The sequence below is a fragment of the Rhinolophus hipposideros genome (assembly GCF_964194185.1).
Source record: "Rhinolophus hipposideros genome assembly, chromosome: 20".
NCBI lineage: Eukaryota > Metazoa > Chordata > Mammalia > Chiroptera > Rhinolophidae > Rhinolophus > Rhinolophus hipposideros.
This window is the reverse complement of record NC_138066.1, coordinates 3,622,985-3,642,702: the sequence shown is the minus strand read 5'-3', so window position 1 is coordinate 3,642,702 and position 19,718 is coordinate 3,622,985. Positions and strand designations below refer to the sequence as shown.

At 39.4% G+C, this 19,718-nt stretch overlaps 1 protein-coding gene across 1 annotated transcript in view; it reads right to left on the bottom strand.

Annotated features, from left to right (window-relative positions):
• The window catches only part of FBXW10B (F-box and WD repeat domain containing 10B), a gene marked incomplete at both ends in the record, with an annotated part of 38,848 nt that extends 19,130 nt beyond the window's left edge, over window positions 1–19,718 (bottom strand). The window contains 7 exons of the mRNA XM_081028053.1: window positions 9,502–9,702; window positions 11,849–11,958; window positions 14,943–15,065; window positions 15,854–15,981; window positions 16,069–16,269; window positions 17,234–17,407; window positions 19,217–19,718. Coding sequence (XP_080884179.1) covers window positions 9,502–9,702; window positions 11,849–11,958; window positions 14,943–15,065; window positions 15,854–15,981; window positions 16,069–16,269; window positions 17,234–17,407; window positions 19,217–19,718 — 1,439 coding nt within the window. The remainder of the gene's footprint in view (window positions 1–9,501; window positions 9,703–11,848; window positions 11,959–14,942; window positions 15,066–15,853; window positions 15,982–16,068; window positions 16,270–17,233; window positions 17,408–19,216) is intronic.

Here is a 19,718-nt window from a genome sequence, read left to right as displayed (position 1 = left end):
CTTTTGTGAAAGGGCAAAGTATAATGTTAAGATAGTGGGCTCTGGAGCCAGGATGCCTAAGGTCTAATCTCAGGTCCATCACTTATTAGCTGTGTGAACCACTCTGTACCTCAGTTTCCTCATATGTAAACTGGGGGTGATAATGGGACTTACTTCATAGAGCTGTTAGATCTGGCACTTAATAAATGTGTTTTTATGTTTTTCTTTAAATTTGTTAAGCTTTTTCTTCAATTATTCCCAAATGTCCTATGGCCTTACCTGTTTGTTAGAGCCTACCATGCACCCATTGTGTGTTTAATGATGTCCCAATGGTCTGAAAAAAAAGCATGTTTTGAATTTCTGTTTCTATCAACACGGCTGATCACATGTCCAGATTGTTTTTCTTAATTTATGCAGAAACACTTTTAGAAAAATAGAAATAGAAGGAAATTCCTTGACTTAGTAAACTTATAAACTGAAGTCATAACAGCAAGCATTATGCTTAATGAAGAAACTATAGGTATAGTCCCTTCAAAAAGGGGGAACAAGATACAGAAGGTTGCTCTCACTGCTATTGCTTAACTGAAAGGCCTAGGCAAAGTTAGAATGAAAGAAAATTTTTTAAATAGTATAAGTATTAGAAAAAAAGATAGTATATTGTCATTATTTTCAGTTGATATGATCTTCTACATAGAAAAACCAAATCAACACACATACTTTTAGAATTAATAATAGAAGTTAGCTAAGTTGCAGAATACAAAACCAACCTACAAAACTTGACATCATTTCTCCATACCAGTATTAACCAATTTGAAAATACAAGCAAAAATAAGATACCATTCACAATAGCAATGAAGTTATACAGCCTATAGGTATTAAATAAGAGTACACAAGATTTGTATAAAGAAAATTTTAAAGCTCTATGCAAGAACAAAGAAATAAATATGTTGCACAAATTAGTCTATAAATTCACTGCAACCAAAATCAAGTCTAGTTAGGTTTTTTAAGTTGATAAACTTACTCTAAAAACTCAAAAAATGTATACTCTAGCTAAGTTACTTAAAAAAGGAAAGTGAAGAGTAGAACTTGCCCCTCAATCATATATTAATTAAAACAGTCTCCAAATGCATAACTAAAAACAAAACAAATAAAAATTTATAAAACAGGGTGGTCCCAATCAAAATCCCAGTGAGTTATTTTGTGGTTATGGACAGACTTATTCAAAAGTTTGTATGGAGAGACATAAGACCCAAAATTGCCAACACAATATCGAAGGAAAGGAACAAAGTTGGAGGACTCAGACTACCTGACTTCCAGATTTATTATAAAGCTACAGTAATTTAAGAGTGTGGTATTGGTGAAAGAATAAACAAACAGATCAATAGAATAAAATCAAGAGCCCAGGAATAGACTCACATAAATATAGTCAACTGATTGCAAAAGTAATACAGTGAAGCAAAGATAGTCTTTTCAACAAATGATGCTGGAACAACTGGACATCCACATGCAAAAAAAATAATTTAGACACAAATCTTACACGCTTCACAAAAATTAACTCAAAATGGATCATCAACATAAATGTAAAACCAAACTTTAAAATTCCTAAAAGATAGCATAAGAGAAAACTAGATGACCTTGTGTATGGCAATGAATTTTTAGATACACCACCAAAGGCTGATCTGTGAAAGAGATATTTGATAGCCTGGACTTCATTAAAATTAAAATTATCTGCACTGCAAAAAATAATATCAAGGAAATGAGAAGACAAGACATAGACTGGAAGCAAAATATTTGCAAAAGACATATCTGATAAAGGACTGTTATACAAAATATACAAAAATCTCTTAAAACTCAACAATAAGAAAACAAACAACTCAAAGAATGAGCAAAATATGTTAACAGACACCTCACCAAAGAAGATATGTAGATGGCAAATAAGCATATGAAAAGATGCTTCACATCATGGGTCATCAGAGAAATGCAAATTAAAACAATGAGATACACACCTATTAGAATGGCCAAAATCCAGAACACTAACAACACCAAATGCTGGTGAGGATGTGAAGCAGCAGGAACTATCATTCATTGTTGATGAGGATGCAGAATGGTACAGCCACATTGGAAGACAAGTGGTGGTTTCTTACAAAACTAAACATACCTTTACCATACGATCCATCAGTCATGCTCCTTGTTATTTACCCAAAGGAAGTGAAAACATGTCCACACAAACACGTGCACGCAGATGTTTATAGCAGTTTCATATCCATAATTGCCACAACTCAGAAGCAACCAAGATGTTCCTTAGTAGGTGAATGAATAAATAAACGTGGTACATCCAGACAATGAAATATTATTCAGTGTGAAAGAGAAATAATCTATCAAGCCATGAAAAGACATAGAGGAAATTTAAACGCATATTACTAAGTGAAAGAAGCCAATCTGAAAATTACGTACTTTATGATTCCAACTATTATGATTCATTACGTACTTTATGATTCCAACTGTTTGACATTCTGGAAAAGGCAAAGCTATAGAGACGAAAAAGATCAGTGGTTGGTAGGTGTTGGGTTAAGAAGGAAGGGTGAATAAGCAGAACACAGAGGATTTTTAGGGCAGTTAAAATATTCTGTATGGGGGCTGGTCCGGTGACTCAGTCAGTTAGAGCTCCATGCTTCTAACTCCTAAGGCTGCCGATTCGATTCCCACATCGGCCAGTGGGCTCTCAACCACAACGTTGCCAGTTCAACTCCTGGAGTCCCGCAAGGGATGGTGAGCTCCGCCCCCTGCAACTAGCAATGGCAACTGGACCTGGAGCTGAGCTGCGCCCTCCACAACTAAGACTGAAAGGACAACAACTTGACTTGGAAAAAAGGCCTGGAAGTACTCACTGTTCCCCAATAAAGTCCTGTTCCCTTTCCCCAATTATATAAATAAATAAATAAATAAATAAATAAATAAATAAATAAATAAATAAATGTCTAAAAACACACACACACACTTTGACGGTTTTAAAAAAAATACTCTGTATGATACTATAATGATAGATACATGTCATTATATATTTGTCCAAATTCATAAAATATACAACACCAACAGTGAACCCTAAGATAAACTGTGAACTTTGGGTGATTATGATGTGTCAGTGCAGGTTCATCAATTGTAACATTGTCCCACTCTGCTGGGGGATGTTGATAATGGAAGAAGCTATGTATGCATAGGGGCTAGGGGTATATGAGAGGGGTACATTCTTCTCAATTTTGCTGTGAACCTAAAACGTTTCTATAAAAATTGTATGCATAGGGGTTAGGGGTATATGAGAGGGGTACATTCTTCTCAATTTTGCTGTGAACCTAAAACGTTTCTATAAAAATTGTTTTAAAAACTTTTAAAAGGTGGTTTTATGGAAAAAAAATAAATAAACCAATGGTCTAGAATAGAGAGCTCACAGAGACATTCTCATGTATATATGGGAAATTGCCATATGATAAAGATGGCACCATAAATCAATGGGGGGAAATGGCAGGTTATTTAGTAGTTGCTGTGGGCAAAACTGCTCATTTTATTTAAAAATAAATTAATTAAATGGAAATTCTACTTAATATCACATACAAAGTTGAACTTCAAATAGAATAAAGAACTTAATGCAAAGGTAAAACTATGAAGTTAATAGAAGAAAATATTTTAAAATACCTTGTGACCTATAGTTGGGAAGAATCACAAATACAAGGCCAAAAATATTGATAAAGTGATCAATTTTATTATATCAATATTAATAATTTTTATTCAACAAAGGACATTATGAACAAAGTTAACAGATTGATAAAAGAATAGGAGATGATATTTGTAATTTTAAAATTGACAAGGGACTAATACAGAGAAGAAAATATGGAACTGAAAATTAATGAGAAAATCTGAGTAGCCCTAATAGAAAAATGGGCAAAGGACATAATCAGGCAATTTTAAAAAGAAGAAGCCCCAAAAATTAATAAGCAAACTTATTAGGTACTACCTAGTCAAATTAGGTACTGCACACCTTATGTCTCAGCAAGCCCACTCCTGGATACATATCCCTAAGAAATCTCACAATGACCGTGAAGGGACAACGATACCACTCAATGAAGCATTATTTGGAGTCAAGTTAATGTTCATCCATGGGGAAGCAAGCAGATAAAATGTATATGTGCAGATCTACAATAGTTAAAATCAACTGACTAGAGAGTAACATAGATGAAGCTTTGAAACATAAGATGAGGCACAAAAGTTAGAAATCAAGAGAAGTTTAAAATAACACCATGGATGAGAATTTTTATAATTGTACAAAATATATCAACACACATTTTAAAAGGACACACACAAATAAAAAGCACATTAAAAAAAGATTAGATGGTAATCCATGGGGGAAGAGAATAGGAATGAAGACTAGAGATAAAATATAATTAATAAATAGATAAATAAAACAGGAATGGAACCTTGTACAAACCAATAATAATAATAACAAGGCATGAACAGAGAAGTGTAATCTACTCAATCTTCTATACCTGAGGTCCAAAAAAGAATGAAAACAAACCTCTCCCTTCCCCCCCACACACAAAAAGATTTAAATTCAAGTACAATAGCCCAAGAACAACCAAAACATCTGAAAAGAAGAATGAGATGGGAAAATTTGTCCTACCAGATATAAAGACTTTAAAAATTAAAGTAATTGAGACAACACGGTATTAAGAAACAATTGTCAAAAAGACAAATGAAATAAAATAGAGAACACAGAGATTGAATCATGTGGACACTTATCTTATCACAAAGCAAATAGCACAGACCAGCTGGGGAAAGGACAGTCTTTTCCATAAATGGTACTTAGGTAACTGGATATCCAAATGAAGAAAGGAAAAATAAATAAATAAAGGAATTGGACCCATACTTCATATAACAAAACTAGTTTTAGGTAGATTTAAGACCTAAAATGAAAGGCAAATTATTTTCAAAAAAACTTTTTAAATGATACTACAGAGAATGCCCTAATGACTTTAAGGTAGGAAATGATTTCTTAAACATATCAAATTGACAAAGTCTACTACATTAAAGTTAAGGGTTTCTGTTCATCAAAAGACACCACAGTGAAAAGATGAATCTTAAATTGAAAGAACAAATTTATAACACAAAAATAAACAAAGAATTGATATCCAGAAAATATAACTTCTATAAATCAATAATTAAAGAATAAATGAATCAACAGGAAAATGGGCCAAAAAACAACTACAACAAAAACTGAACAGGAATTTCATAGAAGAGGAAGCACAAATGGCTCAAAAACGTATTGTGATGGTTAATTTTACGTGTCAAGTTGGAGGGTGTTTTTGGATGAGATTAACATTTAAATTGGTGAAATGGGAGTAAGGCAGATTTTGTTCCACAACGTGGATGGTCTCATCCAATCAGTTAAAGGCCTGAACAAAAAGACTGGCATCCCTTAGCAAGAGGGAATTCTCCAGCAGATGATATGTAGACTTCATCTGCACCCTCAACTAACCTGGGTCTCCAGCTTGTCAACCCACACTGCATATTTTTATACTTTCCAGGCTCCATAATTACATGAGCCTGTTTATTGGGTATTAAATAAATCCTCATTGTAGTTTCAATTTTAACTTCCTTATTTATTAATGAGGTGTGATCAAAAGATATGGTGAATGTTTAATTAAATAAAAAATATTGTTACAGTAAAAGACACACTGCCATTCATCCCCCTCAAAATACACCCCCTCTGTCTCGTCCAGCGCAACACCAGCAGTGAGGGTGTGAGAAGGGGCGGCATTGGGTTAGGTTTTAAGAAAGAAACAGAGACTTAATGCAGTTAAATCTCAGAAGGCCAGGGGGTCTCGCAGTCACCAGAAACTGGAGCCCCGAATTGGGCCAACTGGTGGCTTTTATTGATAATCATACAAGGAAGTAGCATTATCTTTTCCACAGTCTGTGAATCTCATACATCATGTCACAAAAGTGAATCAAACCAATTATCTTTGTCCCCAAGCAGCCGAAGCAGAAAGTCTTGTGATGACCTAGGTGAGATATGCATCTCCCTGGGGGGCAAGTCTCTCTTATTGTAACAGTTCCGTTGAGATAAGTGGAGAGAGCCGATCTTTGTTGTCCTCATGACTTCTCTCACAATCAGGTGAAAGAGGAAAGCCAGAGTCAGCAATGGCTTTTCCCAGGCAGGAGACAGGGGAGGCAAGGCTCCTTCCCATATTTTTCTAAGGCAGCTCATTGGGGGTCCCCACTAGGTCCCGCCTGGCGTAGATACAATCTCACGTTGTATCTCACGTGAGATATCTAACCCGTCTTTGGCTGCAAACCATCTTTTGGGGACCAGACAGAGAGACATAAGGTTTAAAACATTGAGATACGCAAAGTCCCAAAAAGGCACAGTCTCACAGACTTTTCTTTCTTCAAGGAAAGACACGGGGGGTGGGGGAGGGACTGTCGACTGGGCTGCTGTGTGACAACACCCCTTGCTTCGAACACCCTTATCCCATCATTTTTGCCACTTTATGAAGCAATTCTGGAAGTCCTTTTTCATTAGTGTCTTTAGTTGTGCTGTCATGGCTGCCTTGATGTCCTGAATCAATTCAAAACATTTTCCTTTCATGGTCATTTTGACTTTGGGGAAGAGCCTGAAGTCACACGGTGCCAGATCCAGTGAATAAGGTGGATGAGGACACACTGTAATGTTTTTACTTGACAGAAATTGCTGTACCAGAAGCGATGTGTGACATGGAGCGTTGTCATGATAGAGGATGAAGTAAAGACACTCCTGAAAGAAGATTTCCAGAACTGTCAGAAAGTGACAAGAACTAAGTGTGTTCAAAGCGAGGAGGAGTATTTTGAGAGGAATTAATGGCAATGTGTCTTTTACTGTAATGCTTTTTTAAATTTAAACATTCACTGTATTTTGTGATCATACCTCGCATATATATTATATAATACATACAATATTTATATAATATTATACATATAATATTATATATAATACTATATATATATGCAGAGAGTGCCAAAAAATGTATACACATTTTAAGAAAGGAAAAAACTGTATTAAACTTGTTATACTTAATATATACTCGTAATGAAAGATGAATACAACTCACTTTTTTTTTTTTTAGATTTTATTGGGGAAGTGGAACAGGACTTTATCGGGGAACAGTGTGTACTTCCAGGCCTTTTTCCCAAGTCAAGTTGTTGTCCTTTCAGTCTTAGTTGCAGGGGGCGCAGCCCACCACGCTCCAACCAACTGAGCCATCCGGGAGCTCAGCGGCAGCTCAGCTCAAGGTGCCCAGTTCAATCTCAGTTGCAGGGGGCGGAGCCCACCGTCCCTTGCAGGACTCGAGGAATTGAACCGGCAACCTTGTGGTTGAGAGCCCACTGGCCCATGTGGGAATCGAACCAGCAGCCTTCGAAGTTAGGAGCATGGAGCTCTAACCATCTGAGCCACGGGCCAGCCCGAATACAAGTCACTTTTGACTTCTGCAATTACAAGCGGTGCTCAGACTGGTTATCATCAGCGTCCAGACACTTCTGATTATAGCGAACATTGTTTGGTAGACTTCTGTGGCGAGCATGTAAACTGTTCCAACACCAGAGCAGAAGAAACAGGACTTGTTGCTGTGCTGGGCCTCCTGGATCTTCCCTTACCCTCATCACACACAGTGCCATGCACCTCAAACTTATCATGAATGCATGGCATGGTTAGGCATGTTGAAGATTCTGTTGCATACTCATGCCTCCATAATTGTACTTTCACATTCTCGAATTTCAAATACCACTTCAAAATGGTCTCTCGCTCCTCAAATGACAACCGTGCTTCTGCCATTTTCTTTTACTGTCCTGCCTGTTGCATGGTGACGCTAGCATTCATTTGACCAACGCCATCTTTTGAGCGAATGTCATACTACACATTGCCATCATAATTCAATTCAACTTCGAAAAATAATACATAGATAACATCTCTTAAAATGTGTATGCAGTTTTTGGTACCCCCAATATATATCCTACTGGTTCCATTTCTCTGAAGAACCCCATTACACATAAGAAAGATGCTTAATCTCATTAGTGATCAAGGATGTTAAAATTGAAACTACAATGAGGATTTATTTAATACCCATCGGGGTTGGCAAAATGTTCAACACTGACAATACTAAGTGTTGGTGAGGATTCATAAAAAGGGATCTTCACATACCCTGCCAATGGGAGTGTAAGTAAATACAACCACTTTGTGAAAGTACAAACACTTCCAGAATTTGGAAAACAATTTAGTACTCCTACCTAGAAATTCCACTACTAAGAATATACTTTAAAACAAAAACAAACAAAAAAACTCATGCACTACAGTTAACATACTGTGTCATATATTTGAAAGTTGCTAAGAAAGTAGATCTTAAAAGTTCTCATCACACACACAAAAAATGTAACTAGGTGTCATGATGGATATAACTAAACTTATTGTGGTAATCATTTTGCAATATATACATCTATCAAATCACTATGTTGTACACCTAGTAAAACTAAAACCTTATATGTCAATTGTGTCTCAATAAAAAATAAAGAAAAAAAAGCTTTCTTTATCTCATGTACATAGGCACCAGGAGACAAATTCAAGAGCATCTATAGGAGTACTCACTGAAACAATAATAATAAAAAAAAAACCAACTGGAAACAATCTTTATATCCATTAACAGAAGAATAAATAAATGAGTTGATATATTTGTTCAATAAAATACTATATCTCAGTGAAAATAAAGTCATTACTGCTATCTATATCATATGGATGAATCTCAAAATCATATTTCAATGCAAGAATCAGGTACAGATTAATTTTTAAAACACAATTCCATTTATGTTAAGTTCAAAAATGGACGAAAGTAATAAATATATTTGGAAATAAATAGGTAGCAAAACTATAAAGAAATCTATTTAAAAATACAAAGTAATAATTACTAAAAATTAGGATAACATTACCTCTGGTTGGGAGGAAGAAAGAAGCAATAAGGGAAAGGAACATGGTGGGATTTAGAGAATGATAATGCTCTATTTCTTGGCCTGAGTAATGAGTATGTGGGTTTTTATTATATTGTTCAAAAATATATGTATATATACATTTTAAACACTATTTTGCTTCTATACCATGTGTCATAGCCACAAAAACTATTTTCCCCTGAAGGAATCTGTAAAAAGAAATATAAATTATGCCTTCAGCTAATATTGCTAAAAAAAAAATAGTTTCTGATTCATGGTCTTCAACTAGAAAATAGATCTAGTAATTGTTATAAGTCTCTTTCATTCAAAGTTTAAACATACAAATTCTTGGTTTTTACCTTGCCAAAAAAGAAAAATGTTGTAGCTTATTCTAGAAGTCAGTATCATTTAAGATAACTTTTCAATAAATACAAAAAGCAAAAAGCATGTGTACTTCTTCCACAAGCTGACTTTAGGCCCTGAGTGCAGTGGGGACCACAACTTCCTTGGACCACTCACCTGATACTCAGGTCATAACTCCCGCTCAGTAGAAAGCTTTCGTCCTCACACAGGAAAAGGGCGCGGACACTCCCAGCATGGCCTTGGAACTTGATAGGTACCTCATGTACTTGTACGATGTCCAGAAGCTGGATCTTCCGATTGGATGACACAGCTACCAAATCTCCCCCAGAATAGTGTATGACTCTATTTCTGTCCCACCTGAGTTGCAGGGGAAAAGGATGATCCATTAAAAAAGAGTTAGTGCCTTGCCTGGAACTCACTTAGCATGGTGGCTTTCACCTGCGGGTATAATGGAAAATTCAGAGCCTTCCCACAGGGGAAATAGCGAAAGGCAAAGCCTAGCATTACAGGGCCCTCATGGTTCCCTACCTCATACATTTCAGGTAAATTTAAAACCTAAAGACAAAAGTCAAAACCAACATATATATATATATATGCTAATGTATGATAAATCCCCAAGACAGAGAACAGAGTTTGCAGCACTTCCCAAATTATTTGACCACAGAAAATTTTTTTCATGGAAAACCTCAGAGGAACACAGTTAGGAAGCCCTATATCCACTGCGTATCCCACCGTTTCATTGCTTTTGTTGTTGTTTTCCTTAACCAATATCCAATGAGCACATAGAAGTTCATAGTCCTGTGCTAATAGGAACCATAAGAACTACAAAGATAAGTAAGATATGGACATTGCCCTCGATGAGCTTGTAGTCAAATAAAACAGGGTGAGTTGAATTAATTTCATCTATGCCAGAATCATAAAATTATTAGCAAATAGATAAAATATGGGCAGGATGGCCAAATTATTTGTCTAAACAGCTTTTAATTGTGAAAGAGGACACTATTATTGATTACTCCAAGACCACAGAGTGAAGTGGGATTGTTTCAGTAAACAGGAATGTATAGTCACTCTAAACACAAGGAGCAATTTTGTCCTCATTCTATTTGTTATATGTTGAGTTCAACCGTCATCACCTCTTCTCAAGAGCACTTATCACCATACTGTTCATAAAAACTCAACTTTACTCACCTGAAACTAATAAAAAAAATTATTTGCAATTAAAAAAAACCTCAACTCTGCCTTTCCCCTATGGGCTCTCTCTTCTCCTTACTGATTGGTCAGGATGAAATTTGTCAGTACTACTCACAGCCAAAAATAAAATAGCAATGGCCTTCACAAAACCTTATAAATGAAGAGTGAAGTTGTCATGCAGGGTGCTATGCGGGGTCTCTGGTCCCGCTCCCCACATAAGAACACAGGAAATGGTGAGGCCAAAAAGGAACATCCACAGAGCCATAGATAAGGGAATCACACCACTATAGTCTCACTGGAGGCTGGGTTGGAGACACAGGAAGCAGGAGCCACACTGTTCGCAACCTGCCATCCACTTCTCTGCCAACCAACCTCACTTGCTTACTGCAATCTGCCTCTCTGCAATCCGCAATCCACACTCCGCTGCTTGCTAGCTCAGCCAACATCTTCTTGCTAGCCCCATTTTCTGCTAGCGTAGCCATGGCAGTTATATTAATGACCAATGGCTCACTGGTTACTGCTGACAGCCAACTAGCCACAGCTGATGGCCATCCAATCAGTTGATGGATGGATGTAAATTTGGGATTTACTACCCAAATGAGCACCTTTCCGTGTGAGGGCGAGAGCCTGGTAACTGCACTCCTGGCTCTGTCCTCACAGAAGTCCTAGGCCTAAACTATGGCAGAAAGTTGATTATTAAAGAGTCTTCTTATAGGATATCCAAATGATGTCATCACACTATGCAGTTATCATAAATACCGTTTTTATAGTTAACATGGAAAGCTATCCACAGTATTTTGCTGAAATGGGTTACAGAAATACATATGCCATAACCCTATTTCTATTTAAAATATCTATTTATGCATGCAAAGAAAAAAATTCTAGGATAGACATCAACATTAATGCTGATTATCTTTAGGTGACAACATTATAGGAGATCTTTGCTTTTCTCTGTTCATTTTCTGGCATTTGGTGCATTTTTTCCCACTAAGCATATATTACTTCTAAAATTAGAATAAAACAATAAAGGTATTTCAAAAAAGAAAGATTTCATGCATATAAATTGTGCAAAAAGCTGTTGGTCACTATACCCAAAATTTATGAGGGGAAAGTGTCCTCCACACACTGCTGAGAATGGTGCAAAAATCAAGCACCTATTCTCCAAATGGGATCTCATGTTAGTGTGGAGTTAGAGTTTGAGGTGAGGAAAGATTGCCTTTCCAAGTGAACAAGGGTCATGGGAATCCTAAGATACCAGAGTGTCCCTGATTCAAGGGTCCCTGAAGACCTGGACTTGGACCCCAGTACCTACGTGTCAGAGAGAATGCGGATGTTGTAAGACCCACAGAAGACATTTCTCTCCTCCATCAGGACCTGCTGGGTTTCGTGGTTCGAGTATGCAGTCCACAGGTTGTAGTCATTCTAACAAGAGAACACCCGGAGTCAAAGTATATCAGCAACTTGACCCATGCAAGCCCAAGAGTCTGCCTGGCCAGAGCGCAAGGGCCCGTGGATTCTTCTTCAGGCAGTGGCTGCTGCCATGTGGTAATGGGGTGGGGCCAATTAGCAGGTATTAAAGTAATCCGTGAGTTAGAAAATGTTGAGTCCAGGATCCTAATTATTCTTCCACCTCTTTGTTTTTTCTATGTATTCTGATTCCATGAACTTTCAATGTTGCTGATAGCACAACTTTCTAAAAAATGAGCTCACAAATAAAGTCACAGGTGCCCTTTGACCGACCATTTCATGGAAGTGGGGGTTTCACATTTATATTGTATATACCTGACAGTTACAAAGCATACTCGTGGGAACTCAAGCCATACGTGAAATTACTGCCACACACTCTGTGCATTTGTGCTTCAAAGTTGTCATACATCTGCAACCTTAATTTCTCCTTAAAGCTGCCCCACAAAGTATTCTCATCATTTTACAGACAGGGTATCTGAGCCTCAGACAAGAGAAATAAATTTTATCAAGGCTCAGCAGTGGTGCTTGTCTTCCCTTGTCAATTCTTCCTTCCTTTCTTCCTTCTTTCCTTCCTTCCGTCCTTCCTTCCTTCCATTCTTCCTTCCTTCCTTTCCATCTTCCTTCCTTCTTTCCTTCCTTCCTTCCTTCTTTCCTTCCTTCCTTCCTTCTTTTCTTCCTTCCTTCCTGCCTTCCTTCCTTCCTTCCTTCATCACACACTTTCTGAGCAGCTATGGCATGCCAGGCATGCTAGATTCTGGCATAGATGACTCAACTGGACTCCCAGTTCCACTCTTCTTCACAGCCATACTTTTCACCCTCAAACAGCAGAAAATAATAATCACACTACCAGAAAATGAAAAAACTTGGTGAGTTTATCATGAAAGCAAAGAAGACCACACCATCATGTTTGCATCTGGGAGTCCTCCTGGGGACTTCCAAAGTCTCCTTCCAAACCTTAGCCTTCTCCATGCCTGTAGACTCTTCTCCAGGGTGCTCACTTTCCTCAGCTCACTCTCCTTAATCTCTAACCAGTAATGATATCTACCTTGAAGTCTCTCCCCAGAAGAATCTGTCAAACTGCCTCCCCTCCAGTGTCCAAGCAGGTCTAATATCCTGCCTTGAATTAAAGGAGGCTTCCACGGTTTCTCAGCCCAGGCTGGAATTCCTTGGCTCTTGGTCATCTATTAGGTTTTGAGAGCCTGAGGAGCTACATGGTAGAGTCTGGGACTTGGATTCAAATCCCAGTTTTACCCCTGACCAGCTATGAGAACTTGGGCAAGTTTTCTAGCATCACGGCCTTCATTTCCACATCCATAAACAGAGAGCAATACTATCTACCCGGCCTATGGTGAAGACCAAGTACATGATATATACAAAGCCCTTGGCACTGTACCTGGAACACTGAGCTCAGTACCCATGGCAATCAGCACCCCTCAGAAAAACTTACCTCCACCTTTTCCTAGCAGACCCCTTAATTGCTTAGTCTTGCTACTTCACGTGTTCTCTTCTGGTCTCCATATTATTTTATCTGTTTCTCTCTCTTAAACTGTACATTTCTAAAATATTAAACACTGTCTAGGTAGTCCTTTTTTGTCAGGCAATTACTGGTTATATCTCCTAAAGAAGAAGGGTGTTAGTTTTGTCATACTTAACAGAGCAACAGGCTTGGAAAGAACAGGTCAGCATTTAACTTGCATCTCTGTCACTCGGCTGGCTAAGAGACCTGAAATTCTCTGTGCCTCAGTTTCTTCACCTATAAAATGAGTGAATGGGCCAACTCAAAGATTTTTAAAAATTGCAAGTCAAGTGAGGTAAATAAATGCCTTTTCCTAGTCCCAAATATTTTTTTAATACTTTTAATTGGCTGCCAGCATTTATGAAAAGCAAAGAGATGTCACATGATGATTCAGATTTCTAAATTCTCTTGAGAGCAGAGATGGTCTGGGAGGTTGAGGTCCACAGTCTGCCATGGCAACAATTAGCTGCAGCTGAATAGCAACTGGCCCCTTCAGATGGGAAGTTCATCATGGTCTAGTTCATCATCCCGCCGTCCTTTGCTGTTCACACCACCCACCTCCCTCATTTGTGGGACTTGTCTGGCCTCTACAGAAACATGAACTAGATGGTCTCTCCAGATGCTTCTATTTCTCAAATTATAATTAATACTACACAGTTTCCTTATGGAAAGCTACATTCCGACCACCTCTCATTAAGTATTCTTTTGGAGCCCATGGAATATGTTTCAAAATAGAGGGCCCTTGAGCAGAGGAGAGAGTAGGAATCTAGTGGTTTTAGGAATGAACCATGCCTGGATAGGCAGAAGATAGAGCCCAGAATCTTCCATGTACTCTTCACTATTGCCCAAGATTTGGTAAGGAGGTCCATTGTTAAGTAATTCTCTCCTTCCATCCTAGAATCAGAATGAACCTGGAAGTGAAAGGTGAGAAAGCTTAATTCATTCTGGACCCTGGACATTCTGGACTGTCCCTGGTCCTCCGTCATGTTCTTCTCATTCCAGAGCCACAAACTCTTGCAACCTCCAGATAAATGGACTGATAGGTATTGAGGAAAATCCCAGCTATCACTGACATTGCTCTTGGTTCTAAGCTTTCCACCAGATGACTTGGTGCCATAGACCTAGGATACAGCCATGAGATTTTAAGTAAGGAAGAATCCTGACAGGATAAGCAAATCAATCCACTCATTTAACAGATGAGGAATTTAGGCTTAAAGAAAGGAAATGACTTGCTTAAGGACACAGCACAGAACTCTGGTCTCCCTTAGGGAATGTTGGCACCCATATCATATATCTATATGCTATATCCTATATCTTCCCATTTCCTATATCCTTATGTGAGGCCTGAGCCTGCACTTCAGGCTTTAATGGCCGATAAGAACGTAACATGCTGTTACTGGCCCCCAATGCCATCAGAACTCACCTTCATTCTCAGTTTCCACTTCTGATTTTTCACACACATGCACTTTCCATCATCTGTCATTTTAGGAACTGGAATAAAAAGCTTGCTGGCATAATTAGGATCTATTCCCCATGTGTAGGACCCCTGGAGGAAAAAAAACAGAAAAGGGCTACTCTTCGTTCCTACTCTCCAAGAGGAGGAGAAAAATGAGTGCTTGGCAATATCTGAAAGATGGGTAAGCCCTGGCTAAGGAAGTTTCAGGCCTGGCCAGTTAGTCCCGGAGTGTGTGCAGACTGGCTTAAGGAGGATAATGATACCAAAGATCAGTAGCGAGACCAGCAAGAGATGGTCAGCAGTTCCCAAATCCCCAGAGTATGGCCTGCCTCCCAATGTTGCTGCCTCTCATCTTCTCTTATCTATCTCTGCTGGGAAAAACTCAAGCTACCAAGAATCCATGATTTAGGGTGAGGCTTCAGGCAAGAAACAGAAGTAAAAATGCCAAAGATGGTTACTATAGGGGGAAATTGCCTTCTAACTTAAGAATAAACTTGTGGCCTTATAAACATCTGTGAACCTTATGAGTCTGACCCAGAAACATTCTCATGGCTTTCTCACTGCATAAACCATAATACAGCTTTCAGGGGGAAAAAATTCCTGCTTTGTGAGGTTTCAGAAAGGCTCTGCCTCTCTCTTCCTGAGAGGTTTTTATACATATTGCCCCTGCTAGATGCACTGACAATAGGACAGTAAATGGTGATTAACAGGGAGTCCACACACAAAAAGGAAGTGACTGTTGCAGCCTATGAAACCGCAGCTGTGGAACAGGAGGCCAGCTAAGGGTCTACCAAGTAGACTGAATGGCTCACAGTCAGCCAACCTCCACAGGGAAATGAGGCCAGTCTCTAGATTGTTCCCTCCCGGACAGGAAGTACCTGCAATAAGGCAACATGGCTCTGAATAAATGTATGCGTCGACAGGTCTATCTTGACTTGCTGTGCCAGTGTGGCCCAGTGCTGGCTCACAGAGACACATCTGTTCAGGGTGTTTTTATCCAGCATACCTGAAGACATAAAAGATAGACCTGGGAAACTTCAAATGGGGTTGCAATGAATGGTCTCTTGAGAAATCCCTCCAGACACCAGCATACTTAGAATATACTTGGAGAGGTGGATGGGCAAGTGTCGGATGAAGTCACGGTATTTGCTGAGCCCAGAAGACAGGTCTCTGACAGTATCCAGGTCAACCAACAGATTGGAGGGGGCGCCGCCTGCTTTGGACCAGTCTGCTTTTCCAGAAAACAGCCTATTCATCTCAGGAACACACTGGAGTGAAGGCTTCCATTGTCCCTCTAGAACGAAGCCAGAGAAAGGTTCATGATTGGGTTGTCTCAGGCAACCCCAGCCCAGTGGAACTCATCAGAGTCCACCCACAGGCTACTGGATTTGTGTCTTTTCTTCTGCAAAACTGAAAGTAGAACCCCCATCTCCCCCCAATCAAACATACAAGTCCTTTTCAGCCTTCCCAGCTCAAGGAGCTGTCTATAGTCTCAAAGCTTGCCCTGCTTCAGTGAAATGGCATGGTTTCTGGAATTTTCTTTAAATCACTTGGAAAGCATTATAAACTATTTTTTTAAAGGCAATGGATGAAATAAGATTGGTTAAGATATTGATTATTATTGAAGCTGGATGATGGTTATGTGAGTGGTTTTTATACTATTTTATCTACTTTGAAAATATGAAATTTTCCACACAAAAGTTTTAAAATCTATGTGTTGTATGTTCTATAATTGTTTCATGTATCTGCTTTGAAAAACAACTAAGGCGGGCCTTGAGGTCAGGGCCCAAATTCCCCACTGCTTTTATTTCCTCCTCAAAACTGAATCCCATGTTGCAAAAATAGCTACTGAAGTTTTCAAAAAGAGTGGGTTGAATTCTAGCGGTGCCCACCATGCCCAAGGTCAGGGGCTCAACAAGGGGCTGTGGCCTTTGTCAGAGAGAGACTTCCAAATAAGTTCTGAGAGTTTCCTTCTGATCTCTATTTTCAGATTTCTCTCAGGGGCACCCTGCTGAAGGGGTGAAAACATGGACTTTAGAATCATCCTGACTGATTTTAATCCTTGCTTTTTCCCTTCCTGGATGTGAGATTAAATGAGGGAATAAATATCAGAGGACCCAACAAGCCATAGGCAAAGGATGAATGTTAATTCCCCAAGTCTGTCATCCCCGAGATGCTATTGCCCTCTCTGCCCCTCCAACTCCACTGGGACTTCCCAATCTCGTATCTATTGGCTTCCTCATTACAACCTAACTTACCAGTATTAGATGCTGTCCCCACATTTTCAAGCAAGCTTTCTTTTCCTGAATCTTTGGACAAAGGGAAGGATGTCACTTTGGTTCTGGCTGCCCAGCAGAGATGTGAGGTCTCAGATTGGGGGTCATAGTCTTTCTCAGGGACGAAGAACATATGATTGGCGTCTTCATCGGGACCTGATAAACAAACGAGCAGGATAAGGTTGCTCTTTAAGCAGGTGTGTGGAAAGAAATGGTTTCGTTTCTACTTGCTTCTTTTAAATCTACACAAAATAGACAGGCCAGTTATGTCTGTTTTTATTTGGGGCCTCTGAGTTTCTATGCAAAAATCATGGAAAGGCCCTTATTAGATTTTGCCAGCTCACCTACAATGCAAAATTGATCAGAGTTCTGCATACCAGGAGAGAGCGTGAGAGAGCTGTGGGCAGGAGCTGGAAGAGGGACTGCTTTTCTGAAGCTCTGGCTTAATTCTTCAATGATATGAATAACAGCCCTTTAGTCAAAATAGAAAATTTAAGTTTTTAAGAGATATACTTCCCTGGAAAAGGGGGAAAGTTGCACAACATGTACCTGGATTTGACTCCAACGTAAGTAGCTGATTCCTATAGAGAGTGATGAAAGCCTTTGAGAAAGAACCACAGACTAATGCATGTACATGCCAGGGCTTCTGTAGTCTGCCCTCCTTTGTGGTGGGGGTAGCATTACACAGTGGGTGATGCTCGGAAGGGGGTCTCAGTTTCAACCCCCTTGCTGGGTGACAGAGGCCAAGTCACTCAGATTACCTGAACTTTGGTTTCCTTACCTATAAAATTAAGGAGCTGGACTGGATTTTTTTCACCACTCTTCATTCCAGATTATCACTCTTACTTCCCTGATACACCAAAGAAGTCAGTGGCATACGTCGAAATCTAATTGCCCTCTATGTCATCTAGCTTTGAAATTCTTTTGGATTCCATTAGTCTACAACTATAACTACCAATCAGGTCTTCATAAACATTGGTAATTCCTAGTCTAAAAAAGCTCAAACTCTGAACCTCCTCCATCTGACCGTTCCCTCTCAGCCTTCTTCCACCCCAACTAAACCTGGACTTCCCGATGCTGGACCTTCCACTTCCAGACCCCTCTGGAATCTTCTATCTCTTGCCTCATTCCTGGTTTTGTTTTGTTTTGTTTTGTTTTGTTTTGTTTTTGCTTCCCTGATTGAGCTAGCCAAACATTTCCAAGATCTTCTCATCAACCCCCTAGATCAATGTCTCTCAAAGTGAGGTCCACAGACCAGCAGCATGGGGGGAACTTGTTAGAAATGCAACTTGTCAGACCTGTTGAGTCAGGAGCTCTGAGGGAGCCCAGCCATCTGTGTGTGTGTGTGTGTGTGTGTGTGTGTGTGTGTGTGTGTGTGTGTGTAAACCCTACTGGGAATTCTGATATAAGCTAAAATTTGAGAACTACTACACCGGTCTTATCTCCAGCTTTGGATAAACTCCACTTCAAGGTGGATTTTATACACAAGCAAGAAATATGGTAGAATAAATGAGGGGGGAAAAAAAGCCTTAAGTTTTGACCTGTTGCTCTGGTTTCTATGCAGTGCAAGGTGAAGCACAAAACAATTCACTAGTTTCCACCTGTCAAGCCCAGTCCAATTCCTAGCCCACTGATGCAGGAATCACATCAGCCTTAAGAAACAGAGACGCAGACCAGCCATTTCTAGGCCAAAGGGGTACAAAAATCCACTTTAAATGCTTGACAGTTCAGAGTTCTATACACCCTTCTGCATTTGTCATTTGACAATTTGTTAGAAGGAAGTCACATTCAGCAATTTCTCCTTCGGTAGACAGGATCAGGTGTCAGGACAAAGAACTCTATCTTGCCTTCTGGAAAATCCCCATCTACCTAAGCTTCTCCACAGCTCTGGTTCCTTTACAGGATCCTGAAGCCTAGCTTCCTGGTCTTTGGGGCCCTCTGGTCTCTACCTGTGGCCTTGTTTACCTGAAATTTTGTTCCACTCTCTCTGAAACAGGGCTCTGATGACATCGGCAGCAGTGAGCAGTAACTTGGGGTTGCACATCTGCAGCAGCAAGAGCGTGTAATTTACCTTAGTTCGGTGGGTGCTATTCCCAAACCAGTACAACATCTCCCTCATCTTCTGTTCCACTGTTTTATCCAACATCTGGTTAAAGGAAGGCTTCACAATTTTCTCCTCCTTGCTGAGGTTGATCCGGGACCTTTTATAGATGAAATCCTTCCCCTGTGTGGTCTGAAGGATATTCTGAAAATAGTGTAACAAATATAAGCTATCTAACTGCTCTAGGATGCTAACTAGAAACCTCCTCTGCGATATCTCGTTGATCCTTCGGAACCACTCTTTGGTAGAAAAGATATTCCAAGCCAAGATACATGTTTCACACGTCTGGCACACAGAGACAGAATCGTTTCCTTTCTCACAACAAAAATAGGGGGCATTCTTCAGCCTTGATTCCAGGTTTTCCAT